The 27812-nt window shown below is 41.5% G+C and overlaps 1 protein-coding gene across 2 annotated transcripts in view; it reads left to right on the top strand.

Moving 5' to 3' along the window:
- The window catches only part of TENM1 (teneurin transmembrane protein 1), a 349253-nt gene that overhangs the window by 223202 nt on the left and 98239 nt on the right, over positions 1 to 27812 (top strand). Inside the window, exons 12-14 of one of the 2 annotated variants that reach the window (XM_056359799.1) lie at positions 17722 to 17907; positions 19029 to 19052; positions 21377 to 21523. In XM_056359799.1, coding sequence (XP_056215774.1) covers positions 17722 to 17907; positions 19029 to 19052; positions 21377 to 21523 — 357 coding nt within the window. The remainder of the gene's footprint in view (positions 1 to 17721; positions 17908 to 19028; positions 19053 to 21376; positions 21524 to 27812) is intronic. The other variant, XM_056359800.1, reaches the window with a different exon arrangement.

Here is a 27812-nt window from a genome sequence, read left to right as displayed (position 1 = left end):
GTATATCGTTATATATAAATATTTGAGGGAGCACATGCACAAAAGCACGGAGTAATGGAGTGATTTGGATTTATTCCTAGTCTTCCCTGGTGTGAGGCACAATTTCTTAAGGGACTGTCAAAATGAGGAGGCCATAGCTGCGATCCACCTAAGTATTGCAGAGTCCATCTTGGAGGCTTCCATATAGGAATATGAATTCTGCATTATCCCCTTTTTTGGGTCAGCAGCTACATGTCTCAGATTGTCCACTGAGCTTTTGTAATGCTTTTTCTGAAGAACTCTTCCTTTTTCTTTAGGCTTTATGTACGTTCTTAAGGAATTACTTTATTCAGTAGAATAGAATAATTCAACAGACAACACCTGTAGTACAAGGACTGGTGTAACTAGGGCACCCCTAGTACATGTTCAGAGTTGAGGATCAATCTTCAATGCAAAAGTAACTCCAGTGTTAGAGATGTTTCTTACGCTACAGCGGTGGGGAGCAGCTGTGTGGCACAGAATTAACTACCATATAACCAGGTCAGAGTCCATCTGACTTACTGCTCTAGTTAAACTGTCCTGCCTGACCTATCGGCTTGAGCATCTTGTATGTATGAGGATTAGCTGGCGATCGGGCGCCTTTGTACCAGCACTACAAGGCACACTGTTAACAGCTGTGAGCTGTGGAGAGCAGGTGCTTGCTGCTGAAATCATTGACTTCCTTTCCTGACCAGCTTCTAGCCAAAAGAGTGGCAATTCTGAAGAGCTTCAAGATCTTATTGTTGGCATCAGAGGCCTGAGGCGAGGATCCCCTCTCCAGTGTAGCATAGACCTGATCACTTTCTTTGCACTGCTTTGATTCCTAAAGTGTTTCCAAGACCAAAAGAAACAGCCACAGCACTGGTACAGTTCCACACTGTCCGAGCCAGTTCCATGTCCAGCAAAGTCTGCTCTGACCCATGGGCTGCCAAAACCCTATCTCCCTGCACCACCTCCAGATACTCCTTCTAGGTCTAAAGTTCTTGATGACTACTTGGCATGCTAGAAGCCCAGAAAATCCTCTTACAGAACTCCAGAACAGCTGTCAGGATATTTTTTTCATCATGTTTGACTTGGTTCTCAATAAAAGCAGCTCAATGTGGCTTGGAAGTTGTTCAGACATTTAGTATTGCTAATCCTACACTACTTGTAGGACACAACCTACACTGGCTTTTTATTCAGCTCTCTAAGATCCATCCTTTCAATATTCTTAACTGGGTATCTGTTACAGATGTATTTGGGCTCTTTCTACCCAACAATATTGAACTTCCATGAGAAGACATTTTCTTTTGTTAGCTCTGATTTCCATTTCCCTATCCCAAAGATGACATGGTTTCCATTCAGGTTTTGCCTTGCTACTTATGCGCCTGTTCGTAAAGGCTCTTCCTGCTAGCTAACGTTCAAACAGAAAGTTAATATGCTTCTGATTCTGCTGCCTTCTTTAGGCAGCAGCAAATGAATATCACTCTGAAAATATTGACAGATCTTTAGCTACACCCATCAAAACAACACGGATCGGTATCCTTTCTGCCACCATATGTGACATCAGGAGGAAAAAATCACTTACCTTCTATCTGTACCTAATACTTGGTTTATTATATGGACAAGATCAAAGTGCTTTAATTGTTCTATTTGATTATACGCTGACGTGTATTTACCATGAAGGATATGGATTAGCCTGCTTTGCCAATTTGCCAACTGGCTTCAATGCTGAAGGTCAAAAACAAGCTGTGGCGCTCGCTGCTTCAAAATTATACCGATGTCAGGTATTTGTAGAGAAGCAGCAGAGAGTTATGAGTTCTTCCAAATGCTGTACCTTGGACATAGCTGTTATAATTCCCGTTGCAAGTAGTGCTGCAGTCGTTATTCAAGTGATGTAACAGAATCTTTCATTCCTGCCGGCCTGGCTGGGCATTGCTTGCCGCCTTTACCTGTGGTGTAATCTACATTGAAATACACAGGGAGGTTCAGTGTCTTCTACAATAACTTTATTTCTTTGTTTTAGTCAGGCGCCCCTCAAACAGTCATCTGTCCCACTTGCTGTAGTCTCCACCTTGGACTGTACAAGGAATGAGGAGAGTTGTGTCCACTTTTCCCTAAAAGTAAGGAAGGCACAGCTGTTCGGGCCAAGCTAAGCTGAACTCAGGCAGAGCTCCACAGGTATCTCCGAGGAAAGCTGTCTTTCCACTATTTTGATTCCCTAAATGTTTCCAAGACAGAAAGAAACAGCAAAAGCCCTGTTACAGTTCCATACTGTCCAAGACATTAACCCCAACAGTCATACCTACCACGCAGCAAATAGATCATCTTCAAACATTGTAATGGCTTTAGCTCATGCTGTCAAAAAAACCATGTGCTTTTACCTCTCTAATCATTAGTTTGTGGAAAAACAAATGCTTTTCTGATGTAAAGCCCTGAAAATTAAAAGACCCATGATAATACTGACAATATAAATGTGAGTATTCTGTGTCTTAACCAATTCCTTACTGTCTTGTTTATCACTTCGCTCATTTAATTTTAGGGTTTTTTTTCTAGTTTGGTCATACTTTGGCAAGTAGCACAAAAATGCCCAAAGACATTTGGCCATTACCAATATAGCCACCTGACAGGGGAAGAGATTGGGTTCCATTTCTCATTCAGTCTCTCCCCCTTCTCCTCTAAAAGATGTGAATAGAGAATAGGAATTTCATACTTTGTTCCAAGTGAGACCGATTAGAAAATATTTTTTTATGAAAACTGCCTGTGCTGGAAAAGGTCGTCCTTGGTATATTTTAGAGTCTCAGCATCTTTACGCCATACTGAAACCACTTATGGTTCGATGTGAAAATCCGTTATTATGCAGACCTTGAACATATGGCTCAGTTGACCGGTACAGTATGGGGTGATCTTACTGCATACATGACAGTAGGATGGAAGACTGATAGTACACTTTTTTAATGTCACCACGACTTCGATATAGTCAACTTTCTGCTTAGTGTCTGTGGATTTTTGTTGCTTTATTTATAGGCTGTCATCCAAAATCCCTTGACGCTAATGAGTCATCTCCCTTTGAGGCATAAGGCAGTGCTTTTCAGAAAGACAAAACCAAATTTCTGAGTACTGACTTACTTGTGTCAAGTAGAAGGGAAGCTCTGGCTAATTGAAGGTGCAACATTAACAAACTGAACAAAAAAACTTGTCTTCTGTTCTTAGATTGACACCTTTAACATGGAGCCTTGAGATTAAAGTAGTGAAATATCAAGAGAAAATCGATGACAGAGTTGTTCAGCTGGGCAGAGCCTTAGCTAGCACAAATTAGTGTAACCGCAGTGATGCCACCAATGCAATCCCACTGTGTTTCAGGTGAGAATCCAGGCCTGAGTCACTAATTAATTGCAGCATTATGCCTAAACTATTACAGACTGAAAAGAAATGAAATCTGTGACAGAGCTGATGCCACTGACATTCTGTCCTGTATTCGTTTCTCTAGACTCTATGCAGCCAAAGTAGGCCAGTTTCCATCCTCCTTACTCCAGGACATTTGTCATAATTCCATTGAATCCATTTATACTGCTGAAGCAACCTAATTATGATTGGGAAAAGAATACTGGCAGTTCTTAGTCACAAAAACATTCATCCTAAAATGATTATATGGAGATGGTATATATTTAGCATATCTATTTTTGGTTAAGCTCTCTCTAGCAAGATTGGTGGTAATTTTGCAAAGGGTAAAAATGGATCAGCAGCCTCTTCCTTCAGTGTCTTGCAAAGCATGAAACCTCTTTAAAACTGAAGTGCTTTGAAAAATGCAAAATGTTGTAATTGTTGTAAATTGATATGTGCAGAGTAGAGTAATTTAAAAATCATTAGAAGTATGCATTTTTTAAAGTGCTTCAAAAAGAGATGAAGGCATAATACAGTATATTAATATAGTTCAAGACATTTCAAATTGGTTTCAAAATTAAACATCAAAAACTGCAACTTGAAAAAATAAGGTAAAACCATTTCATTGCAATCAGAAAACTCTTCAGGTTTAGAAAATTGCAGTGTCTGGGTGTCAGTCATTCTCATTTGCCAAGGACAAGGATATTCACTACAAACAACTTGCAGTACTGAAAATGGCCTTGAAATTTGCTCGATGTGTGATGTAATGTCATGCATTTTCTGTAGACTGCTCTGTTCCATGTTGGTACTTCTACTCTGCTCCCAATTTTAGACAAATTTCAAGAACTTTTTAATTACACTGTAACCATCCTTCATTGTTTTGTTCTGAAGAAATGATGGACTTATTTAATTTCATCTAACTGTCCTCGTTCTTTGTGAGAAACTTTGACTATTACTGCTCTGCTAATTAAAAGGATGATTGAAGTTTCCCCTGCTGTTCATTGTCTGACGTTGTAGGAAGAGTCTTCTTACTACCGTATATTTCATTGAAAAGAAAAAAACCTATGTGTGACTAGTTTGATTTGTATCTCGTGTAGAGTTGCAAGAGTTTGCAAAAAGATATCTGGTGAGCAAGATTTCTATTAAAAACTTAGTAGTTAAAGATTGGAACACTTAATATGTGTTGCTGGAGAATTTAAACATGAGATATTTAAGGCAGTGAAGAAGCACTCCAATAAAAATTAATTCTCCTGCATCTTGAAATTGGTCCAGAGGGAACCAGAAATACCTGATGTATTGATTTAAGAAATAGGATAAGTCAAGGGTATGAGATATACAATGAGGAAACTTGGGATGTTTCTCAACTGATTGCTGCTTATTTTGCAGATATGCCAAAAATAATGGCTCCATCCTTCCCTTTTTCTTCCTGAAAATTAAGATTCTTAATCTATTGCTGTCTGCAACTCATTCAGCAATTATTGGAAATATCCCTCATTCAAATGTAAACGTAATTTACTTAAGTCAGCTTTTGTAAATCCTGGTCTGATCCACGAAAAGGTATTACGTATTCCACCGGGTGGAATCCATAGGCCCGATTTTGGATGCTTCTACCACAGCAGGTCTTCCCTTATCCAGGAGCAAGATCCCCAGATTGCTGTGGTGACAGCAACACGGTCCGGTTCATCCTACCTTCTAGGCGGCTAACCAGAGACTTTCCTCTCTGCATGTATGGCATTGCCTCTCTGCAGGGAGTCCGTTGTGTCCAGGAACGGTCCACCTCTGTGTTTTGTCCTAGACCAGCTCCAACAGATCTGTTTGGAGAGTAATGCTCATCAGGCTCCTTAGGTAGTACCTGTGTAAAATCACGTGTATTGTGAAACTAGAGGTGACATGAAGGTACTCTGACCTCAGCTGGGTGATTATCTAGTAGCAAAACCAGGCAAATAAGTGGGATTTTTGGTAGCAATGCAGGGGCCAAAGTTGTTCAAGCGCCTCCAAATCAGGTAAACGGAGCAAAGGGTTTAAGTTTTTAAATTTTAGATTTAGCCATTTAAGTTGTAATTAAGTGCCTACATCCCTTTTTGCATCTCAACTTTATCACCTGCATGGTAATCAATCTACTAGACAGTGATTAAGAACCATAGTAAAACAACTGATAGGCTATAGCATGGAAAGGACTCTATGTCCAAGAAAATATCAAGATGGACATTCTGAATACGAAAGGCTTGTACTCCATGAGAACCCTTTATAAAAGAGGCCTCTGAAGTAGAGAAGTTGTGGGGACATTCTGCTGGTGTTGTGGATGCTGCAGTGGAGGTGAAAAACATCCTAGATGGCCAACAGAACAGTAGCAGCATACAAAATATTTGCTAATCCAAGTCCAGTGATGAAACCCTGACAAGTTACCCCTACCACCAGCATTCAAAGAAGGGTTCTTGTGTTAGGAGGGAGCTTAACCTCCCTCACAGCTGGAAAAGCACAAATGAGAATTGCTAGAGCAAGAGTACAAAAAGGCACTAGAACACCTGGAGGTTTTGTCCTTCCGTGAATTTCAGAACATCTATGGTGCAAAATGTGTCACATCAGTCCCTGAAAAGCAGAGTTTTTTAACACTTTTTTTTATTGTCATGGTAAAAGTTCTACAAAAATAGCTGTCGTTTCAATATGCTTATGCAGCAGAGTCTATGAATTTTAACTTACCTCTGAAAATAGGAAATTGCTGTTGATAAAAGTCAAAATGACAGGGACTTTCTTTTCTCCTACATATTGCATTTTTAAGCTTTTTGATTGTGTAGATTGTTGCAAGGGTAATATATGTAGACATCTAAGCAATTCCTGGTCTCTGCCCTCTTTAAGCACTCCTGCTTACATGTTGAGGCTCACGTAATACTTTTTAAAGAAAAATAAATTTATAGTAATTATGCAAGAACATTTCAACAGTGATAAAGCAAAAACTCTTGTGATTGTAGCTGCAGTGTACTTTTGCTCTTCAGTTTAGGAAGTCTTGGCTATTTTATAAACAGATTGTTAAAATAGTATCTATCATCTTGTGATCCAAAACCATTTTCTGATGGACTGCAGAAAAGTGATTATTCACATGGCGTATTTGTATTTTCAGCCTCTGCTGTGGTCACCCATGTACTCATTACAAAAGTGCCTTGAGGAAGGGTGGCCAGCCCGGCCGTGCCTCCGTCGGCTCTGCAGAGCAAGACGCAGCAGGGTATCTTTAAGCAATGTGTGACAGGGCAGCATGTCCTGGGAATAACAGAACTGCCTCGGCAAAGCAGTTTGCCTGGGCAAGGGGGGACCAGGGAGAAATGATGAGTTAGTAAAATAAGGTAGGCAGTGTAGAAGGAAGAGAGCAAGCAAAATAATAAAGGGCGCTCATTTGCTTCTTGAAATCTGCAGAGCACTCTGGCAGTTGCACCGGGGGCACTGAGGTGTGATGGCTGTGCTCACTTACAAGCCAGGGTCCCGTGCCCAAGGTGCTGCTTCTCCCTGGTGCAGGAAAAACGCAAGTCATGAGCTGCATCTTTGCTTGAGCAGCAACAGGACAGAACAGCAGCTGCCAGATGCGTGTTGCTATTTCTGTTTGTGCTGCTGACACAGAGGAAGTTCTGGGTTATTTACTGGGAGCGGCTTTATCTCGCTCTGCGCTCATCTCTACGAGCACCGCAGTGACCACAGAAAAGTTTGCTCCTTCTCCATGTAAGCAATGTCCGTAGGCAGGCACTGAGCGCTGTGTGACTTCTGCTGCTTGAGGCAGCACTCCTTGCTTTTGCAGAGGAGCTTGTTACACCTGGCTGTTGAGTTGGTCCAAGAAACTATTTTTGCTAAAAAGGGATGAAGCAAGGACAGCTTCTTCAGCTGGATTTACTTTTGACTGTCAACCTGAGATGTTACTTAGAAGCTGGTAATGAGTTTTAATTTCTTGTATGAGTTTACTGCGATACAAATTGGTTATTGGGAACACAGAGTTCCTAAAGTTTATTGTAGTTGATCCACTGTTTCTGTCTGCCCGTGTAGTCTGGCTCTTCACTGAAGGAAAAAAAAAAAAAAGGGGGGGGGGGGGGGGGGGGGGGAAGATAAAAATGGAAGTATGGCCTTTTAAAAGCATCCAGTCCTGGCATGTCGATGTGGATTCTGTGAGTCAGTGTTCCCTTTCCTTCTGAGTTTCTGAGTGATAATTCTATGTCCAATTTGGGCAGCAATGGCATCTGTACCACTTTGGGGCTGCCATTGCTTTTACACAGGTGAAACTGGGTAGATGTTCCTGTAATACATTGAGGAGCAGTACCAGTGCGCACCTCTTTTGCATTTTGAGCCCTTTGGAGGTATGACAAGTAAAATACATCTTCATTACTGAAGTCAGTAGGTACACCTAATGCACAGAGCATGGGAGCTGCATGAGGTAAGCACTTAACCAGAGCGATTTTTGTGAGTAGACCCATATTCAAGGTCATCCTGTAAGCCACTGAGTTAAGGATGGTGCCTACTCTTTGCACATAGTGCTTAAATAAATCATTACTTCTTTACTGAATGCTACTAATCAAATTTGCTAATTAAATGATGGTGGAAAGCTTTATGCTCTGAGCAGAGCCTTAGTCAGTGTTAATAATGGTACTTCTGTGTATCATGAAAGATTTAGGTGAAGGTGTATCCTGGTCTACTCGGGCATTCTGGTGAACCTTTGCTAAAAATAAGTGTCTCAAAATCTTTTATTTTCTTTTGATGATCTTTTATTTTCTTTTGATGCTGTATTAGTTCAGGCTGTACCTGCGGCAGCTTTATTAAGTGTGCCTACTGAGCCATCTCTTTGACTGTTTCCTTCTTCCCTACAAAGCCATTTGGTTGCTCTCCATGTTTCTCATCGTTATCATAAGCCTCGCGCCTTTCCTATTTCTCATGGTCTGTCACTTGCTCAACAGGTTTCCCATTTTTCCTACACAACTGGCATCACAGCCAGCAGAGCTGTGGACTGCATTTTCTCCTCTGCAAGTGAACACAAAGGCATCGCTCCCATAGCTTTCATCTCACTCATTACTGCTCACGATAGATTGTTCTGGACTGCTTTCTTACTGGTCTCCTGATCAAATGAAATATTGAGCCAGGTAGACATTGCACGGTGTTTCCTTTTGTGGTTCTCGGTGTATTGTGAAGGATTTCAGAGCTTGTTAGTCAGGGTATGAATCTCCAGTGACAACTGTAATCTCGCTGCTTTACAACACGTACAACTTGAAATCAAACAGTGGAGACAAATTATAAAACAGGAACAAATTTGACAAGGAAACTCCACGTTTACTTGGGAAACACGGTTTTAAAAAATGTCCTGGTCAGAATACGGTGTGGTTCTCCTCACCCTTGTGTCAGACTAATCTTCCTTGCTGTTAGGTTACACTTTTGCTCATTTATTTTAAACATTTCCCACAAAGGCCTTGTCCGACCTGCCAACCTGTTTCATCTCTAAGAAAGAGACAGGTCCCACAGCTGAAGTCCCTTGTGTGGCAGGCACAGCACAATTCTGTTCTGCTTCACCCCAGCGCTGTGGCTGGGTAAACAGAGATATGCCCAGTGGCAAACAGGTAATCCTTTTCAGTGGTATCAATTTTCGGAGCTTTGGCTGCCTGAAATGAAATATCTGTTAGTATGTTTAGCATTATCAGTCCAGATTCATCAGGCTGTATTGATTAAATTTTTGCACTGTAAAAATACCATTTTGAACCACAGCAAAATCGATAAAGGGTGAGGGTTTTTTATATATACAAATTGGATTTGGATCAGGAAGAAAATATTCTTCATCAGATGAAAAATAAGTCGGGGAGGGAAGTGTGATACAAGATCTAAGAAGGGGGGGAAAGTTTCTCTGCCATTTCCCCCGCCTCTGCTGTGTTTGCCCTTTTGGACTGTTCTGTCTGTCCGCTGATTAATTTTCTACAGAAACAAATTTTCTAGCAAATTGAGGCTCCCGGTTTGGAAAAGAAACTTTAAAATAGGTGTAGCATTACCAGAAGTTAAGTTTTTTAAAAAAAATGCAATTACATTCATATATTTAGAGTTGCACAATGGTGTTAATGGCAGCCTTCCTACTTGAAGACAGAAGAGCTGTTTAGAGAGTACTTAATGCATCAGAAATAAGTACAATGAGATGGTGGTAGGTTTATTTCCAGAAAGAAATTAAAACCCATCATTAGATTGATGGTGAAATGTTCTGAGTAACAAACAGTTGAGGATATGGCATTTTAGTTCCAGTGGGTTTATTTTATGTGTTGCGGGCTGTGGTAAGAAGATAAAGGCAGTCGGATACCTGTGAGGCAACATGCCAGGAAGAGTTTCTGCGTGAAGCTTGCCATAGAAAGGTTTAAAATGAAACAGCATTTGGAGAATGGAGAAGTTTTGCCTTGGGTAGAAATAGTTAATCATTGTGCAGTAATTGTGTCTGAATGATCCCAAATAATAGTCCTGGCCAGGTGAAATGCGGATTGCCCGTGTTTTGCTCTGATGACACTGGCTATTCAGTAGTGCTTTTCTGCAACTCTTGTCTCCCTGAGGAAGACCCGACCTCCCGAAGTGCCTCGCTGCCTCCCGGTAGAACATCTCCTGCGATAATGCCGGCCCTACCGTGAAGAAGAGCGCCAGGATTGATCATAGCTTCACTTAGAGCGATTTCAGCTGTGCTGTTTTGCAGTTGCCAGTGAGACCACCCAAAAGCTTATTTAATGGAATCGCTAATTTGTTTCATAGCAAAACCAATAGGTCTAGTGAAGAGAAAACAGGGAACAGGTATCAGTCATGTACTCATGAGGGAAATGGGGTACTTAATGAGTCCAAATAGTAGAAGACATTGAGAAGACGCAAGAAAGGAATGCTTTTTAAGGAGCGTCTGTGTAATGCACAGAAAACTGTAAATGGTTGTAATATCCTATGAGCCTCTCTACCATCATTCAGAGCCAGGAACAAGGGTAAACACAATTTGTGGTAGGACCTGTTTTCTCCTTGAGAATTTTTTCAAAGTCATTTCGTCTTCTGCTTAACCTAGCTTTATATGCTCTCTACAGTCTCTTGCTTCATGACAGTGTCAGAAAGGATAAATATCAGTAGCTGAATAAATTTTAAGCATTCTAGTCTGATAACACACTGTAATAGAAAACTACTTCAGACACAGATGTCTGAAGTTGGGTGAGATGAATCTCATTCTTTGTGTCTTTTGTTGGGATGAGACACCAAGTCCCACTTTGTGCAAGAGCAGAATCTTTGGAAATTACTGTGGAAATTATTTTGAAGGTATATGTGAGATAAATCCAATGCGGTACTTTTGCAGCATTTGTGTAGTTAACATCAAAGTGTTGCCTTGAATTTATTCGCACAAATATAACAAACCGCTCAAATTCACAAATTGTTCTGGTACTCTGAGATGACCCTTAATATTTTTCTTTGTCAGGTATAAGCGTGTGATGCATGGAGAGAAGGACAAGAAGTATTGCAGTAAGAGAAACTTAGACTGAGAGAATATTTGTCTGTGATGATAGTCTGGTGGTAGTATGGATTACCTGGTCCTGTTGTAGGTTCTCTGTTGCTGGGAGCCTTTAAGGGATGCCAGGTATGATTGAATTTGAAACAAGGAAGAGTAGATGATCATGTGGAGTCCTTTGCAACTCCGTTTTCTATATATCTGCATTAAAATAAGTAAACTGGGCTATGCACGTAGATACATGTCAGAACTGTGTGTTATTTTAGTATTCTGATAGTAGATAGTAGAGCAGTAGAGGTGGATGTTTTGTTTTGTTTGTTTTTAATTGCCAAATAGTTGTCAGTCATTTGTTAATGATCTATCCTATTGATTTCTTTTTGATTGCACCAACTTTTACAGAAAGTTCTATGGCATTTTCCCATCAAGTGTACCTGAGTGGTGCGAAGGGTGGGCAGGAGGTGTAGCAGTTTTGTTGAGGCACCTTTGCTGCCTCTTCCACCCAGGAACCTGATTCCTGTTTGCCAAAGGAAACACATTCACAAACCCTGGCAGCTGACAGCTGAAGACTTCAAAATTGTTTTGCAAACACTTCCACGTCCCTTTCAATTCCAGCTTGGGCTTGGAGAGCAGGTGCCACTGATTACTGGCACAGCCCATGCGGTGCTTCTGCACCGTCCCCCTACAAAACTGGCCCTGCCTCGAGGGTTTATTGGCAAAGGTGTGGCTGGCCAAGGATGTAAAACATTGCACACCTTACGGACACACGGTAACACTGTTGGAGAAGCCTAGATTAGCTGCAGTTATAACATCCAGATTGCCAAAGGAGTATATTTAAATGGGGAGAGTAATATAAGCTGTACCACAAAAATAGCATCTCTTCTAGTACAGATAGATAAAACTTGACATCTACATTAAACCTCTATAGCGCTCTCTCAGGTAACCTTCTCTAGTGGGGACGACTTTCTGTTAGGTTTTACTGAAAAAAAAAAAAAAAAAAAAGCTCAAGTGTTTTTGAAACTCCTAAAACTTTAGATTTTTGAACTTTTTTTGCAGTGTAAAAAATTATATTAATAAAATCAGTTGCTGAAAATGAAAGTTAGAACAGAGCTGTCTCCAGGACACAGCAGGAAGGTAATTTAAAAAGCTCAGGAACATTGTTGAAATTATCATGCAAGCTTATTAAATGCAATGTATATTTAAATTGAAAAAACTTCCTTTATTAGGCCTAGATAGGTGATTTTTTGCTGCCTCTAGCAGTTAAGCTTATTGGGTGAAAGTCAGGATAGATTAATTTCTAATCTTTATGGGAAACCACTTATTAAAAAATGGATAGCAGAATTATTAATATGAGACTTAAGGTTTGGACTGTCTGTGGAACAGGACCCACCGCTGAATGTGAAGAAAAGTAAAATGAAAGTGTTTTCATAGTATTTGACCACTTTTGTTTGCATACAGTTTTGTATTCTTAGCTTGATCTTCTAAGAGTTATTTCTGAGACGTGTCAAATTAACATTAAAATCTTCCTTTATCATTACAAATTATAAAATATTTAGCTTTAATTTCCCTTTTCATATCATACAAGTAGAAACTTATTATAAAACAGATTTGAAAGAACTTATTGTTGACTTAGGTAATTAAAAAGAAGAATGTGGAGTGAATTTTTAATGCTTTTTAGATTAGTTCAGCAATGATCAACCTATTTGTCTCCTTCTCAAGAATATGTACAAATAACGCTTCACAGCTCGCCTTTGCCTTCTTCAGAGAAGATTAATGAGCACTCAGAATTAAGGACATGTCAGTACAAATTCTATACTGAGTTGAACTGGTTTCAGTCTCCTGTTCATTAGTTGATTTAAGGCTGAGGACTCTGATTTTTAGATTTGATCAAGATGCCGTTTCATGAGACCCTGTAAGGAACTGGGGGGTCGGCTGAGGCCAGCACACAGCACCCGGTCGGTGCGTGCTGGCAGCGACCCTGCGCCGCGGAGCTGGTTTTCAATAAGGGAATTAACTTCCCAGCCCTTCGTTTAGAGAACCTTGGTTTGATTGCAACATGTACAGGTATGAAAACTGAAACAGGACCACGAATTACGGTGAATTAGGGTGACTCTTGGTTTAGGGGGAGCCTGTGCAATTCATGCCTGCTGAGGATCTGGTCCCTTAGCCACAGACCAGCCCGCAGCCTGCCACGCTTCACAGGATCTGCCTGGAGCTCAGGCAGGCAATGTCCCACTAAACAGTGACAAAGAGTGACAAAGAAGAGGTGGCTTTTATGTGAGCCTACAAACCAAAACGCCAAGGCAGCCGAGGGCCTTCATGAATTGTATGTGTTGAACTGAACGTTGTGGGAACGGTTGACAATTAGTGTAACAGCATAACTAGAGGCTTGTGATGTAACATCCTCAAGTCGACTAAGCCAAACTGTACCTCTTGTCACCTGCCTCCCTTGTTACCTTACGTGTCACCTCCCCCTTGCTCTGGCCCTCTGCAGTCAGAGGATGGCACAGCTCGTGGCTCCCCAGCTGGACAGTCCCCATCCAAGCTGTGCACAGCCTCTCCTCCCTTGCACAGCCCATGTTGCTGCTTCGATATCTCAGTGGGCTGGTTAGCTCAGCAACTTTCAGGTGTATATTATATATATATATAACATATATGTATGTATAAAATAAAGCAAATAACGATCTGCCAGTTCCATGATCTGGGTCAGCTCAGTACCGTTTCAGACAGTAAGCTCCAGGGCAGGGACCACAGAGCCAGGAGATGGATGGAGAGGAGAGGGAGCAGAATAGCCGTTTCCATCGGAGCAGACATGCTTGGCTGTCTGAGCCACTGCACCCACAGGTCAAAGCCCTTGCCCCGCTGTGCTGGCTCCTTCCAGAGCACCTACTGCTTTTTGGGGTGCTTCTGAGTCCTGTAGAACCAACTGCTACGGAAGCAGGAAGATGCCCCATTGAGCAGAACAGTTGCGTGATGCCTGACTTACTGTCTGACTGCAGGGCTGCCTGAATTTTTACCACACCGGCTTTGTTTTGAAACTCTGCCTATTTCAAGTTATTGTTTTGTTTCCTGTTGCATTTGGTTACTGTCCCCTTGCTTGAATCTCCTGTTGCCTAGTCTGCTGTGGAAACCCATTCCCTTGATACAAACATAAATGCTAACGTGGCTCCCTGCTATGTTGGTATTTCTGGACTTGTTTATCGATGGGAGGAGCTAAGAAATTGTTTTACATTTGAAAACAGCACAACCTGCACTGATAATGCTTTTTTTAATCTTCGTTGTTTGAATTAGCTGTGGATTAAAGCTGCAGGTCCTACCACAGCATTAATAGGATGACATTGGGCTTGGTTTCCCTTGCTTTGCATGAGAAGTCTGGGGAGAATCTTGGATTTTCGTGGCAGAATGCATTATCGCCGTAAACAGCATTTCTGAAGCCTCAAATTAAATCACCGAAACAAATGTAAGTCTCAAAATTGGCCTCAGTGACCATGAAGTGTGAGCTGGCTGAGCAGCAGAGGAACGGCAGAGGTAACTGCAGAAGGTGTCGTCCAAACTAAGAAACCAGGTTTCATTACAGCTGGTACTTACAGAATTGGTTTTGATTTGGCTTAGTCGACTTGAGGATGTTACATCACAAGCCTCTAGTTATGCTGTTACACTAATTGTCAAAGAAGAGTTAGACTAAATATTGGGGGGGGGGGGGGGGGAAATGCATTACTGGACGGAAAGGCAAGAGCTAGGTAAGATCATTCCTGCATTCCTTTGCCGGAACAGGTTTGACACACTCTTTTTTTGTAACATTTTTTAGTCAGTTACTGGTATCTGGCTACTGTGCCCTGACTTGTTGGCAGAAACAAGGTGTGAAAACTGAGTAACTGGGTGCAGGACAACTAACATAACATTTGCTGTGGCACAGAGCCAGTTTTGGTGCCAGAATTTGTGCCAGTGTGTTTTCTTTCCAAGACAGTGTGGCTTGGGATAGAGGAAGCCACTGTATTCCCATAGGTGAAAAATAAAGGAAAATTCATCTGGCTGTGTATGATCTTATGTGGGAAAATAAAATATAAAAAAAAAAAGGAGTCTTGTGAGTGAAAACTATATAGTGACTGGCCTAGGATATTTTTTGATGAGATAGGAAATCTTGTATCTCCACTTCATTAATCTGATTGAATTTAGGAACTTAAATAGCATTTAAACTTTTTATTTCTTGTGTGAGCCATAGCGAAAACAATGGAAAACTTCAAACATTTTAAGATCCATTTAATTTGGGGGTTGTAAAATAGGAATATGTGCAAGATCTATTTCCCGGTGGTAGGGATGTGCCTACATTGCCTTCGGCTCCGTGCTGCTATTGCTTTAGTTTGCTTGGAGGATGAGTTTGTCGTGATTAGCCTCTGCTGGGTGGGCAGGCAGAGGTGGGGCAGGCGTGCATGCCATGCGTGGGGATGTGTTCAAGGGTATCCACATGGTGCTTTGATTTATTTTTAGATAGAGAAGTGGTAGGAGCCGCTGACAGGATCAGGAGGTTGGTGTGCTGCCTTGTTTCCCCGCTTCAGCCGTTCCAGCCTACATGGCCACTTCTGTTATGTTGCTGCCTACGATATTCTCTGAAGTTTTGGCATCGGTCGAACTAAGCCAGTCCCACGACTGCAAAAAACTATGTAGCAGACACTCAATCCAGAAGGGTCAAAAAAAAAAACCATCTACTGCTCTTAGCCCAGCATAGTGTAAACTACATAATATTCCTTAAAATCCTCTTAACAATCTTTGCCACTTACAGTAAAATACCAAAAGCAATAATTATAATGAACTAAAGGGAGATCAGGAGAGATCAAAGCCATCCCTCTAGCAACCTAAATCCTTGAAAGCAGCAGGTAATTTGTTAGATTTAATTCTCAGGATTTAGCCCATGCCCCAGGCTATAAAGACAGGTTAAAATAATGCCAGTGGTCCTCTGCCGGTCTGGCCTGGGGGTGATTCTTTGTGATCCCAGGTCTGGTGGGATCAGTTTATTTCCTAGTCACGGAAGCATGTATTTGGATGACTTCAGTGCCAGTGAAATAACGGAGCGAGTCCCCCCTGTAGTCCTCTGAGCGGTCTCAGGTTTCCAAGAAGAAAACAAGTAACAAAACAACGAAGCCGAGCTGAATTATGCAGCAAGGGGGAAGAAATCCTTCCCGGTACACGCAGGCAGGCAGTCCAAGGCATGAAGCGTTAGACAGATATGTGATCAGCAGGCAGCAATCAAGTCCTTCCAAGGGATAATGCCCCAGGCTCAGCACGGGTTTTCCTTTGAATATAGCCGAGTAGTCTCTCTCCGTGTCCTGTGTACTCTTCTGCAGGAATATCAACACATAACTGTGTGTGTCTTGTACTCCAGCATAACACAAGTCCTTGTCGAAATAGTACAATTAATGTTTTTTTTTTTATTTTTTTATATTATTTCTTTTAATTCCTCAGGACAGTACTTCCCAACTACTTGATTTTATCTTAGGTTCCTTACCCTGCCTTCTGCTTCTGAAGGTGATTCTGTGTTGGACCATGCTCTTCCAGTTTGTCACTCACCGATTTAACTCAAGACAGAGCCCAGCACGTCTGCAGTGGCACCGTGCAGTTCCCTTTCTGTACTGCTTTTCTCTCTGCATTAAAATGTCTGGAATTTATAAGATTTCAATTTAAACTTTAAAAACTTTGCTTGGTATATACAGTGACAGCATTTGTCACTACAAATGCTTTTAAGAATGTTTATATACAAGTGTTCCAAGATATAAATTATCATTGTTTAAAATCTGTCAAGGGAAGAATCTTGCCACAACTAAATATGTAACACTGACATTTGGAATCAGAGCAGACATGATTATTTGGCTCACGCTTGTAGTGCTATCAGCTGCTTTCTGAGAGGAAGGAGGAGGAAACATTTCTGTGGCAGGTTAATTGCAGAATAACAAGCAAATTCTGTCTCTTGACACTAATTATTCTAAATAAATTCAAACTACATGGAACCTTTTTATAACAAAGCCATTCTTTTCACAGAACAACTTTAGTCTAAGTGGAAGTAGAATTGCAATTGGCATATTGTGATGTATTGCAACAATTCAGGACTTTCATTCCACTTGACAGCAAGTGGTGTTCTACAATGCCCAGGTAGAGAAATTCTTCTGAGTGCAATGAAAGAGGTACTGCTGTCTTCCTGAAACAGCTTTTCTGGTTTCTTAGCAGTTGGCTCATGAAAATCAGGAAGGAAAACAAGTTTTAATTCTTGAAAGCCATTTTTGCGCTAGGCAGATCTGCATGGCCTGTAAGCCAGGTGATGCTGTATACGGTCATCAGAGTGGGGTGCTTGCTCTTCTTCTTTCCCACTGTTACCTTTCTGGTGGCTGTTCTTAATGTAAGTGAAGGCCGTTTTGCCATCACTACAAACACCTGAATATCTCAAAGGCTGTTTTCTTATGTGTATTTAATGTGCCACTTTAGCCTTTAATTCAGCTCCCTTGCAATATTTTATGATAGATTTCAGAACCGCACTGGTAGGACCCGGGAACGGACATGGCGTGCTATTATTAAAAGCCTCAGCTGAAATCGGTCAAAAGATAAAGACTTCTGCATGTCATTGCTTGTCTGTTTTAGACCCATTGCCCTACCATATGCAAAGCCACCATTTGCAGTCCCCACCCCAACCAAATAAATGGTCTTGCAAGTAACTGCTAAAGAAGGAGGCAGCCACACTGGCTGAGGTCTGTACCGGGGGATGAAATCTCGTATTCGATCCAGCTGATGAGTGATATTAATATAAAGTGATTACGTTTGGTATCAGTGCAAAGTCTGCTTGAAGTCTGGAACTGCTGTTTGTTACGTGTTTCTGTAATTCCACGCAGAGCTATGTACCCTGGACTGCGGGAGCCACGGTGTCTGTTCCAGAGGGATATGCCAGTGTGAAGAGGGCTGGGTGGGACCAACCTGTGAAGAGCGTACCTGCCACTCTCACTGTGCTGAACACGGCCAGTGCAAGGACGGGAAGTGTGAGTGCAGCCCTGGATGGGAAGGGGACCACTGCACCATCGGTAAGCGGGGTTTGTACCTTGAGAAGTAAAACACATCAGGTCTTAACCAGTTATACAAAGATGTGCCGTAGGCATAAGTCTGACTGAGGCCGTTTTGGAAAAAGAGACCCGGAGTCAGGGCAAGTGTAAAAAGGTGCCTCTGCACGGATGGTGCACTCTGCTTGTCCCGCAGAATAGCAGCTCAGAGCAGCTTTCTCTTCATAGGAAATAACATTGCTGAATTAATTTTCTAAAAAAGCACAAAAACACACAAAAGAAAGCTATCGCAGTCCTAACATACCTTTGGGTTGCGTTCATGTGTGAACTTTGGGTCAGGAAGAAAAAAAAATGTTTAAGAAATACAAGGTGGGAGGGAATGAAGCTATTATTCAGCTCAAGTAATTCTTGCTTTAAATCTCTTACCTTCATGTCTGAGGATTTACATATTTTACTTATTACTAGAGGCGCCGTTTCTATAGCTGGCTTCTAACAATATTCCCAACAAGGTAAAGCTTTCAGATCTTTTTAGAAGTCATTACTCTACTATACAAATGCAATAGTTATATTTTTAATGAAATACCACAGCTTTTTTTAAAGTCTAATAGTGTTTCTCCCTAAAATGTCCCAAAGCAAGATTATTCATAAACATTTTAATTGTTTGTAATAGCAGGGTATCTAATTTTTAGAGGCAAGCAGCATAAGCTCTCATACTTGCTTCATGAAAAAACGTAGACTGCTTTATCTTAATCATTTTAAGATAATTCTTTCATTGACGTTAGAATTCAATAAATCCAATTTGCTAAATCAAGAATTAGGTTTGTGAAGGGGGAACGGCCTGATTTTCTAAACATAAAGCAAATCCAGAAAAGGACCAAAATAATGAAGATAAATAGAGCTGTTCTTCAAATGGTGGGCACTGCCAGGCATGACCCAAGCTGTCCTCTGCATGCTTGTCATCAAATGGAGAGCAATCACACGCACAGTGTGTTTTGCTCGCAGTAGCAGGAATAGATGTGACTGCAGTAAGAGAGAGACACTTTATATCTAGCCAACAGGTGGCAAGCCACGAGCAAACGGTGGCTGTATTTTCATTTGGGTACAGAAGTTCAATCCATCTCAGTTTTGTTCTTTTCTTTTTTAAGCTCACTACTTAGATGCTGTTCAAGGTAAGTTTTTCGTATCAGCACTGCGAAAAAATGATGAAAAGATACAAAAGTATTGGGAATGGGACGGTTTGTGTAACTGTTTGGTCTAAGCTCTGTGCTGCTAAGTTGCCAGAACAGAGAAAACATTTGTTTATGGAGATATAGATATGTGGAGATTCATATAAACATACAGAGAGAGGTTTACAGAAGAAAGTGCAGTTTTTAACAAATAATGTGCTCAACTCATTTGGAGAGTCATAGCAATGTAAGCATGTTTTCTGCGGCCATCTGATGTGCTATGTTAGGCAAATCAGTTTTTTGCTCTGGCTTAGCATTCCAAAGTAAGGACAGAGCTGAGGACTTGCTCAAAAAAATCTGTGTTGATCCTGTCTTCCGTAAGAACAAAAAAATGTTTTGTTTTTTTTTTTAACATTTGTGCTTGAAGCAAGTTTCTTTTGATAGAGAAGCACACTTTCTTAAAAGCTGTCTATGCTAGATGTGATATGGTTCTCCTCAAATCATTTGATACAAGAGTTACGTTTTATGTTGTGTTGTGTATGGTGCTGCTCATTTCATTTGCGTGCCTGGCCGCAGGTCCTGCTTATTCATGTCAGTGCAAGTTCCTTCCCCGCGTTTGACAGCAGTCCCTCTGTCCTCACCGTGCCGTGCAGAGCAGTGATGCGCATTGCTCCTTGCAAAAGTGCTGCTAGCTGAAATATCAAACTCTAACCAGTATTCCAGAAAGACCTGGGTGTTTACTTTGTATTTGTTATTTCTTCAGAATTAGATGATAATAAAATCATGTAGACATTCATTACAATTCTAGTCTTAGAGGACAACCGCAGACAGCAGCAAAATATGATCATATACAAGAAATGAACGAACTCAGCAGCACAGTGACTTGATGTGGAAAAACACCCCCGTTACCCAGAACAGCGCTCTCACGCTGCCCTTTTCCCCAGCGGCTGAAAGAGGCAAATAATTGGCTTTTATATTGTATCTGGTGGTTGCCAACCTCATGCTACTTTAAAGCAGCAACTTCCAGAATTCCGGTGTGTGAAAACGGTGCTGCCCGTCTCCAGCTCTGCCAAGCAAGAGGGTCAGATCCGCCAGTGCCCCTGTTTGCAGATGTTTTGATAAGCTGCGCCGAGGGTGAGAAGGAGAGGGATGATGAGTCTAGTGTGAAGTCCCCAGGAAACGTGCTGCATGCCGGGCTGTAAGTCACAACCTGACAGAGCAGTCGTACAGATTCTCTGACTCTCTGGTCAGCTCCTCCAAAGTCCATTTGGAGCATCTTGGGGCCACCAAACACATACGCAGACTGAGGCCTCTTCTTTCTCCCTCAAAAAAACCTTGTCTCTAACACGTAAGCGTTGATGCTCACTACCAAGTACAGAACAGCTCCCAGCTCCTCTGCGTCCCTGCTGGCAAAAAGAAAGGAGCCCTCTTAGAAGGGATGCCACTTGTGCTGTTAAGCTTATTGCTGAGCTTTATCCATTGTCCTTTGGCTCCATGTGTGACATGGTGAGGATTTGACAAATGTCTGAGCTGGCACTAAACTAGGCAAGCAGATGGACACGAGTGTACCCATCCAAGAGACAATTCCTCTCACTTGTATAGGCAAGAGACCTAGCTGAGAACGTCCTAATTACTATTGATTCAGAGCTTACAAGTATGTAATCCAAAGGATGCTACAGTCATTGTTTCAGTTTTGATCTCGAATCAGAGCCACTCAAGGGCAAGTGTTTGTCATATTTGAATTGGCTGTAATGGGAAGGAAGTGGAACTGGACGTTGGAAGGGAATGCTCCCTCGTTTGCCTTTTGTGGAAAGAGTTGGACTCCAACTTAAATCAAATTCGCTTTTTCTCAGTCAGCTGAGTATTTATGAACAGAATAAAAAGGTCCCTGCAATCTGTAGGATTATGTCCATAAATGCCAATTTGTCATTTAAACGTTTTCCATGTCTGTCTTTGATATAAACATTGATTATGTGTATACCTTCCTTTGTGATCTACAACTTATAAGTAGAGAAAGAGCTGGACACAGCAGACTGTTAAATATCTTCTTGTAAGTTTGCTCACTTTTTTCCTGCACACAAAATGTTACACACAAAAAAATCCTCGTTCCTCATTGAGAAATGACTTTTGGGCAAGCAAAGGGAGGGACCAGGCTGGGGATTTTTTTATATTTGGGCAAAAATATAAATGACTTGCAAGGGACCTGTGACCATTTAAAGACAGCAAGTATAATGCTACATGAAAGAATGTTAAAGAATAATTACAACTGTAAAAGAAGAGAAGAAAACTCCTCCATGAAGGCTTCTTTTTTACATTTTCTTTTCTAGATGGCTGCCCAGGTCTGTGTTACGGAAATGGGAGGTGCACTCTCGATCAGAATGGATGGCACTGTGTTTGTCAAGTGGGCTGGAGTGGCTCAGGATGTAACATTGTCATGGAAATGGTGTGTGGAGATAACCTGGACAATGATGGAGGTACGATACATAATTCATGTCTCCGTGTTTATTTGTCACATACCTGATTGCCATTTGAGTCTATAGTTTTGGTGTATGTTTTTTCTTTTTATCGCAGATTGTCAATGTTTGTCTGTTTGCTCAAGACAGTTGTTCCACTGACTTCATCTGAAGCAGTGCAGTGAGGGAACAGACCCTTGTGCTAGACGTTATTCAAGGCAGAAATTATGTATGTGCCATGCCTATCATTCCAGTACTTGAATTTTTTCATTAAAAAAAAAGTACAAACCCAAACAAAAACAACAAAAAAAAAGGTGTGGCAAGTAATTTCTTCTATCGCCTTTCCACTCTACCTCATAACTGTCATCTATTTCAGAAAAGACAGCTGATGGATACCCAAATTAAAAAAACTCTGTGCCTGTCAAAATGTATCCAGAGTTGAGTTTTATCTTAACATTAAATGAATACATTTGCAAGTGTAAAGCATGCTTTTAGAGACACTTTTTTAACATTAATCTCTTTCTCAATGTTTCCACTGAGACGAAGCGCAGTTCTTGCAGTTGTCTGGACCTACATTTGAACAATTGTTGAGTAAGCTGGTGGAGAAAGTATGTAGAAGTAGTTGTTGAAAGTACCACAAACTGCTAAAATAATCCTTCTAAAATAATCCTGTACTAAAATAATCATTCATTTTTTTCCACCAGTTGAACCAGGTCCTTCGGCACTAGGTGCTCCCAACCTCAGACCTCTGTAGTCTTGATTCCTTCTAAAACTGTCTAGGTTTGGGGTTTGCTCGGAAAAAAACAGTTCTTTTGTAAATTAATCTCTGCCTCGTTTCCAGCAGTTCATCCTAATACACGAACTAGTGCGTTTTTTTCAAGAAAACCATCCAGGTTCTATTTCAAACTTACCACTGGCAGAAAAGCCACAACATTGCTCTCTGATTTTTCTGGGAGTTAATTATTTTCCCTGTCTATTTTAGGAATACTCATTTACTGGGTAGTCAAGAAGGACTGTTGCTGTCCTTTCCTTTACTTACTACCATCTCGCACAGTGTGCTTTCCCCCACACTCGGAGCTGACAGCTTTCTCATTCAGACTGTGAATACACCTGCCCCAAGCACAGATACTTTTTTTTCCCTTAGATTGTACACTGAGTTGTATCGAAATATCTATTATCTTACTGTGTCGCACTTACAGACCATTTCAGTGTCTTGGGTGAGATCTCATACCCCACTGTGGTGTCAAACCTTAGTATACCGATTGTCTGTTTTGTTCTAGGTCATTGATAAATTAAGCTTGATTTGGGGCCAAGAACTGAGGTCATGGTGGGACCTCAATAGAAACATTCTGACTCAGTGATGATTCCTCATTTACAGATATATTTTGAGACCTTCTGATTTTGTATCCTGTGGGCTCTAAGACCATGCTGTCCTTTGGCAAAGGCTTCCTCTGAACCCCTTTCAAAATCACCTTATTCCTCTTTCGTCCTTCCTTTTCCACCTTCTTTCCAAGACGTCTAACAACCACCTCTCTGCGCACTCTCTCTGCTCTTCTGCACTGGTGTGTATCCCTCTCACACAGGGTCCCACAGCTGGCATCGCTGCCCCCCGTGTGCTCTCCCATCTGTCTGGCGCTCTCCCCTGCTGTCCGAGCCACTGACTCACTCGCCTGCACTCTTAAATCTGTCCACAAACCCCCTGTTTAGCCTGTAATGTATGTAAAGCATTTTCTGATACACTCTGTGAACTGGCTCTGTGTAAACTGCCCTGTATTGTGATTTTAGGTGCTTTATATTCTGCAGTAACAGTGAGTTATTGAAAGAGCTGGCAGTTTTAACTCTAAATCTCCTTGAATTTGTCAGTTTAAGGCAGACACTTAACATCATTTCACTGCAGGTTTTAAAAGTAATTTTCTTTTTCCTTTTTAATGGCAACATAACATGGACCAGGACAGCTCTGTTGACATTACAATTAGAGATAAGTGCAGAGAGAAATATTTAATTAATCTGACGACTACAGATGGGCTAAGTGTAATTATGTTTCCTTCACAATCAATTTTATATAAGAAAAGAAAATTATGGCTACATATTAAAACCACTTCTCTTTATACATTAAGTTCATAGGACCTGATCTGGCATAAGCATAAATTAGAAAAATTCCCCTAAAGTCGTGGAGTCATACCAATGTTACATTAATGTGAAATCAGAAGCTGATTCCTAGTGTTTCAGGGTTTGTAGACATACACAACAGGAAAAAAAGAAATTAGGAAGAAGACATGACGCTACCTGTTCAGTCCCATGTGCTGCGAGGCTGTGCCTTAGAGGATGAGAATATTACGGTGGCATAATGAGTTACCATCCATCAAGCTAAGTAACTGGATTAGGTTCATAAAGGTGGAACTATTAATGTTTTTGCCTGCAGTTGCGGTGAGTTAAGAGCATGTACTCAGCGGAGTTACAGAAACTCACCCAGCAACTAGTGACTTCCTAAGCCATTAGGATGCGATCACCTTCAGTCAGTGACACAGAGCCCAGGGGACCGAGCTCCAGGCCCTAGCAAAGGTCTTATTCATTCCAGTTGGGTTTAAATCAAACATTTGTATTTCAGTCCTTAGGAAGTGTTTTGTGCTTCAAGTTCATCAGGAGGAAGTCATAACCAAAGAACAAAGCTGTAGTAAGGCTGGACAATTATTATGTCAAGCAAACTAATTTCAAGAGTTAGGCAGAGTGATAATTTTGTGTGGTTTCCAGTTGATTTATTATATGGTACTTTCACAGACTGAAAAACTGATATTATTACTATATAAAAATACTTTCAAATACATGGTAGAAAAAGCATGTTAGAAAATGAAGTATTTTATCAGTTCCAGCTGTAGGGATCAAATAATGTTGGGGGGGGGTTATTTTTTTTTGGCATGAGTAATGTAATTACAAAAAAATGTAAATTTGGCAAATTTACTTGGCATGAGGAAGTGTTAATGTTATTGTTTGGTCCGTAGTAACAGCACAAAAGCTTTGGGAGGGAGGAAGTCTCAGATTTTTTGGGGACGTGTTAGTGTGAAGGTGAGCCACGTGCGTTTCCACAGGTGCCCCGGTTCTGCAGGAGCTGAAGCACTGATGCGGTGGTCTGACCCCAGCAGCAGCTAAACACCATGCGGCCGCTCACCCCCTCCCCGCCACTTGGTGGGATGGGGAGGGGAATCGGGAAATGGTCAAACTTGTGGGTTGAGAAAAAAAATTGAATAATTGAAATAAAGTAAAATATAGTAATAATAATTGTCATGAAAAGGGAGATAACAAGACGAGAGAGAAAGAAAAACTCAGGGGAAAAAGCCAAACAAGTGGTGCACAATATAGCTTAGCACCTGCTGAGCGATGCCCCCCGCAGTTTATATACTGAGCATGGCATTCTGTGGTATGGAATATCCCTTTGGTCAGCTGTCCTGGCTGTGTCCCCTCCCAGCTTCTTCTGCCCCCACCTTTCTCGCTGGCAGGGCCTGAGAAACTGCAAACTCCATGACTTGGTGTAAGCATTACCTAGCCATGACTAAAACCATCGGTGCGTTATCAACATTATTCTTATCCTAATTCCAAACCACAGCACTATGCCAGCTACTAGGAAGAAAATGAACTCTATTCCCAGCCAAAACTAGGACAACCGAGTTCCCCATCGGGACAGCTATCTCTTTAGCAAGGTTAAACATGCAAAAATACTTTCTTGAGCAGGAAGGCTACTATTTCTTTTAAAGCTCCATTAGTATACGCTGTACTTGTGCGCTGGCTGTACGATAACTGCCTTGCCCATTCCATTTCATAACTCTCTGTTAGCTTTTTCCTGCTTGCAGACTTAAGGGCATGTTTACCTGTTCAAATATCACTACAAATATCATTGAAAAGGTCTTAGCATTATAACAGATGCATGACGGCATGGTTTGCACTTGCTCTTGCGGAGTGCATCTGCAGTCTGTTAGCCGTGTGATGTCCGTTAAATAATGCCAAGAAGTCAAGCAGGTGTCCTTTGCAGCAGGGCCTTTCCCTCACCGTGGCTTGCTTCCGCATCACATTGTTCCCCATTTCTCATTCTCCTTTCATTGTCATGACTGATGTGATTTCATTTTCAGTTTATAAAATGACCATTCAGCTCATCTGAGCAGGTCATTTTCTCTTGTCCTGCCATTACTTTAGACTCATTTGGAAGCTTCAGTAGCTCCAGGAGACTGCCTGAAAGCTCTGCCAGGGCGAGTGCCTGCATCCCGGCACAGGGAGGCAGAGCCTGGGATGTGCAGGCACTGGGCACCAGCTCGCAGGTCACCCCCCCACCCTGCCAAGCTGCAGGTTACCCGCTATCCTGACATCTATGTCAGGTCTTCATCTTAAGCTGGAAGTTGCAGCCTGTCACTCACGCCCATTTCTTTGTCGCGGATCTCTCTTCAGTTTGCCCGGATCTCTTGTCATCGTTTTCTTTTTCTTTCGTGAATCAATCCTGACTGTTTGTTTTTAAGGAAAATACTATTTACTACAAGCTTTGAATTCTCTTCTAAATACCCCTTCAGTCACTTCAGACAGTTATTGTAGCTTTCTCCAAGCTTTCCCAAGCACAAAAAAATATATGACTCAGCATAGCCTTGGGCTGATAACCAGCGCTGCTAAAATATTGATGTATTTCTGACCCATCCATTGGCATTTTAATAACCTATCCATCACAGAGATATTGAGTCCATATATAAGTAATATGCTATTATTACACAATATAAATAATACTGATGGGAATGGCTTTCATTGTTGCTGAGCAGCGAGGGCTCCCCGGGGATACTTAGAGTTTCTGAAAAACCCTGATCTATTTGCATTCTCCTGCATGTGGAAGGCCAGACACCACCGGTACTCACTGGGTAGGACACTCTGCAGCCTTCCCACAGGCACACTGGTGGGTTTCCAGTGTCCTTACACAGTTCCTAGTTAACAACCTCAGTGCCTGCTGCATGCCTTGTGTTCCAGCTGAAATCTGCGGAGCGGTCTGGGTAAATGCATACAAATAAGCATCAGAGACTCGTGATGGTTGCTGCTGCTCAGTCCCTTCTGAAGTTACTCTTTGATTCAGTTTGCTCAGATTCCTGGCAACCCTAATTGGACTTAACTGAGCCTGTGGTGAAACAAGTTGGCACAGGCATTGTTTAATGCTTGTTTGAAAACTGTAAAAGAAAGCAAGCACGGATAAGTTGAAGGCTCCTGCGGATATTTTATTATTATTATTTTCACAAACAACAATAGTTTTGAACCGTTGATCATGCAAGTGCACCGACAATTTCAAATCCTTCAAGTGCTGGGAGTCATGGTGTTGAGGTTTTGTAGGTTGTACTGCATAAGGAGTTCAGAGAACAAAATCTGCTTACTGCAAGGGGAAACTTTAAGCCTATTTTTCACTTTCTATGAAAACATTCTGGCCGCAGTTCTTACAGCTCCGTTGCTGGCTGGCGCTCACCAGGATCAGTGCACCGGGAGTGGGAGAGCGCTTACACACGCACCTCTGGGTTGCTCTGCAGCAATGAAAATGAAGGTCATTTATCACTTATACTTAGTATATTGCTTAGAGTTGGATTTGATTTTCTTGGCTGAGCAAGTACCTGTGTTAGTGTGTGTGTTTGTGAGCATTCCTGAGTACCTGTGGGTGCAGGCACCATGGAAGCATGTACACCGCTCCTTGTAGTATATCTGGGTTTGGCATTAACCATAAAATTTCAAACCCATTGTAGTTAACGTTAGTAGCGTCTTCTCCATGTGTGACAAAAGCTTGAAGGGGTGAGAACCCTGCTCTTTTACTGAATTTAAAACCAGAAGAATAGCAATTTTAAGTATTGTTGTTGACTATTTGTGTTTTGCTTGCCAGAACCTAATGATAGCGGATGGTTGATTAAAATAACTAACCCAGTAACATGGGAGGTAGAGTCTGATTGAATCTGTCATTTTCATAGCCAGTTAATAAAGCATCCTAGTGGTTTAGTAGAAAAGGAACCACTGTGAAAGTTATTGCATGCTGCACTGGTGAGCTGGGGAAGCCACCACTGCCAAAATTAGCAGTGTTTTGTTCTTTGCTTTCCTCACCAGTGACCTTACCCAGTGCCTCTGGAATGTCCTCAGGTGTTCTGCTAGCTGGACACCTTGTACTAATTGTGAACACTGATCCATTTTCAGCAGCATGAGTTATTGTGATGTTCCCATATTTGCCACCATGTATTGTAAGTAGTTTTAAGAGTAGCTGAGAAGACTAGAAAAGCCAAGATGTGAAAAGTAGATGGCACAGGGCTGTTCATAT

This window comes from Falco biarmicus, chromosome 14 (assembly GCF_023638135.1).
Source record: "Falco biarmicus isolate bFalBia1 chromosome 14, bFalBia1.pri, whole genome shotgun sequence".
Classification (NCBI taxonomy): domain Eukaryota; kingdom Metazoa; phylum Chordata; class Aves; order Falconiformes; family Falconidae; genus Falco; species Falco biarmicus.
Note: the sequence above shows the minus strand (reverse complement) of the source record. Positions and strands in the feature narration are given on the sequence as shown.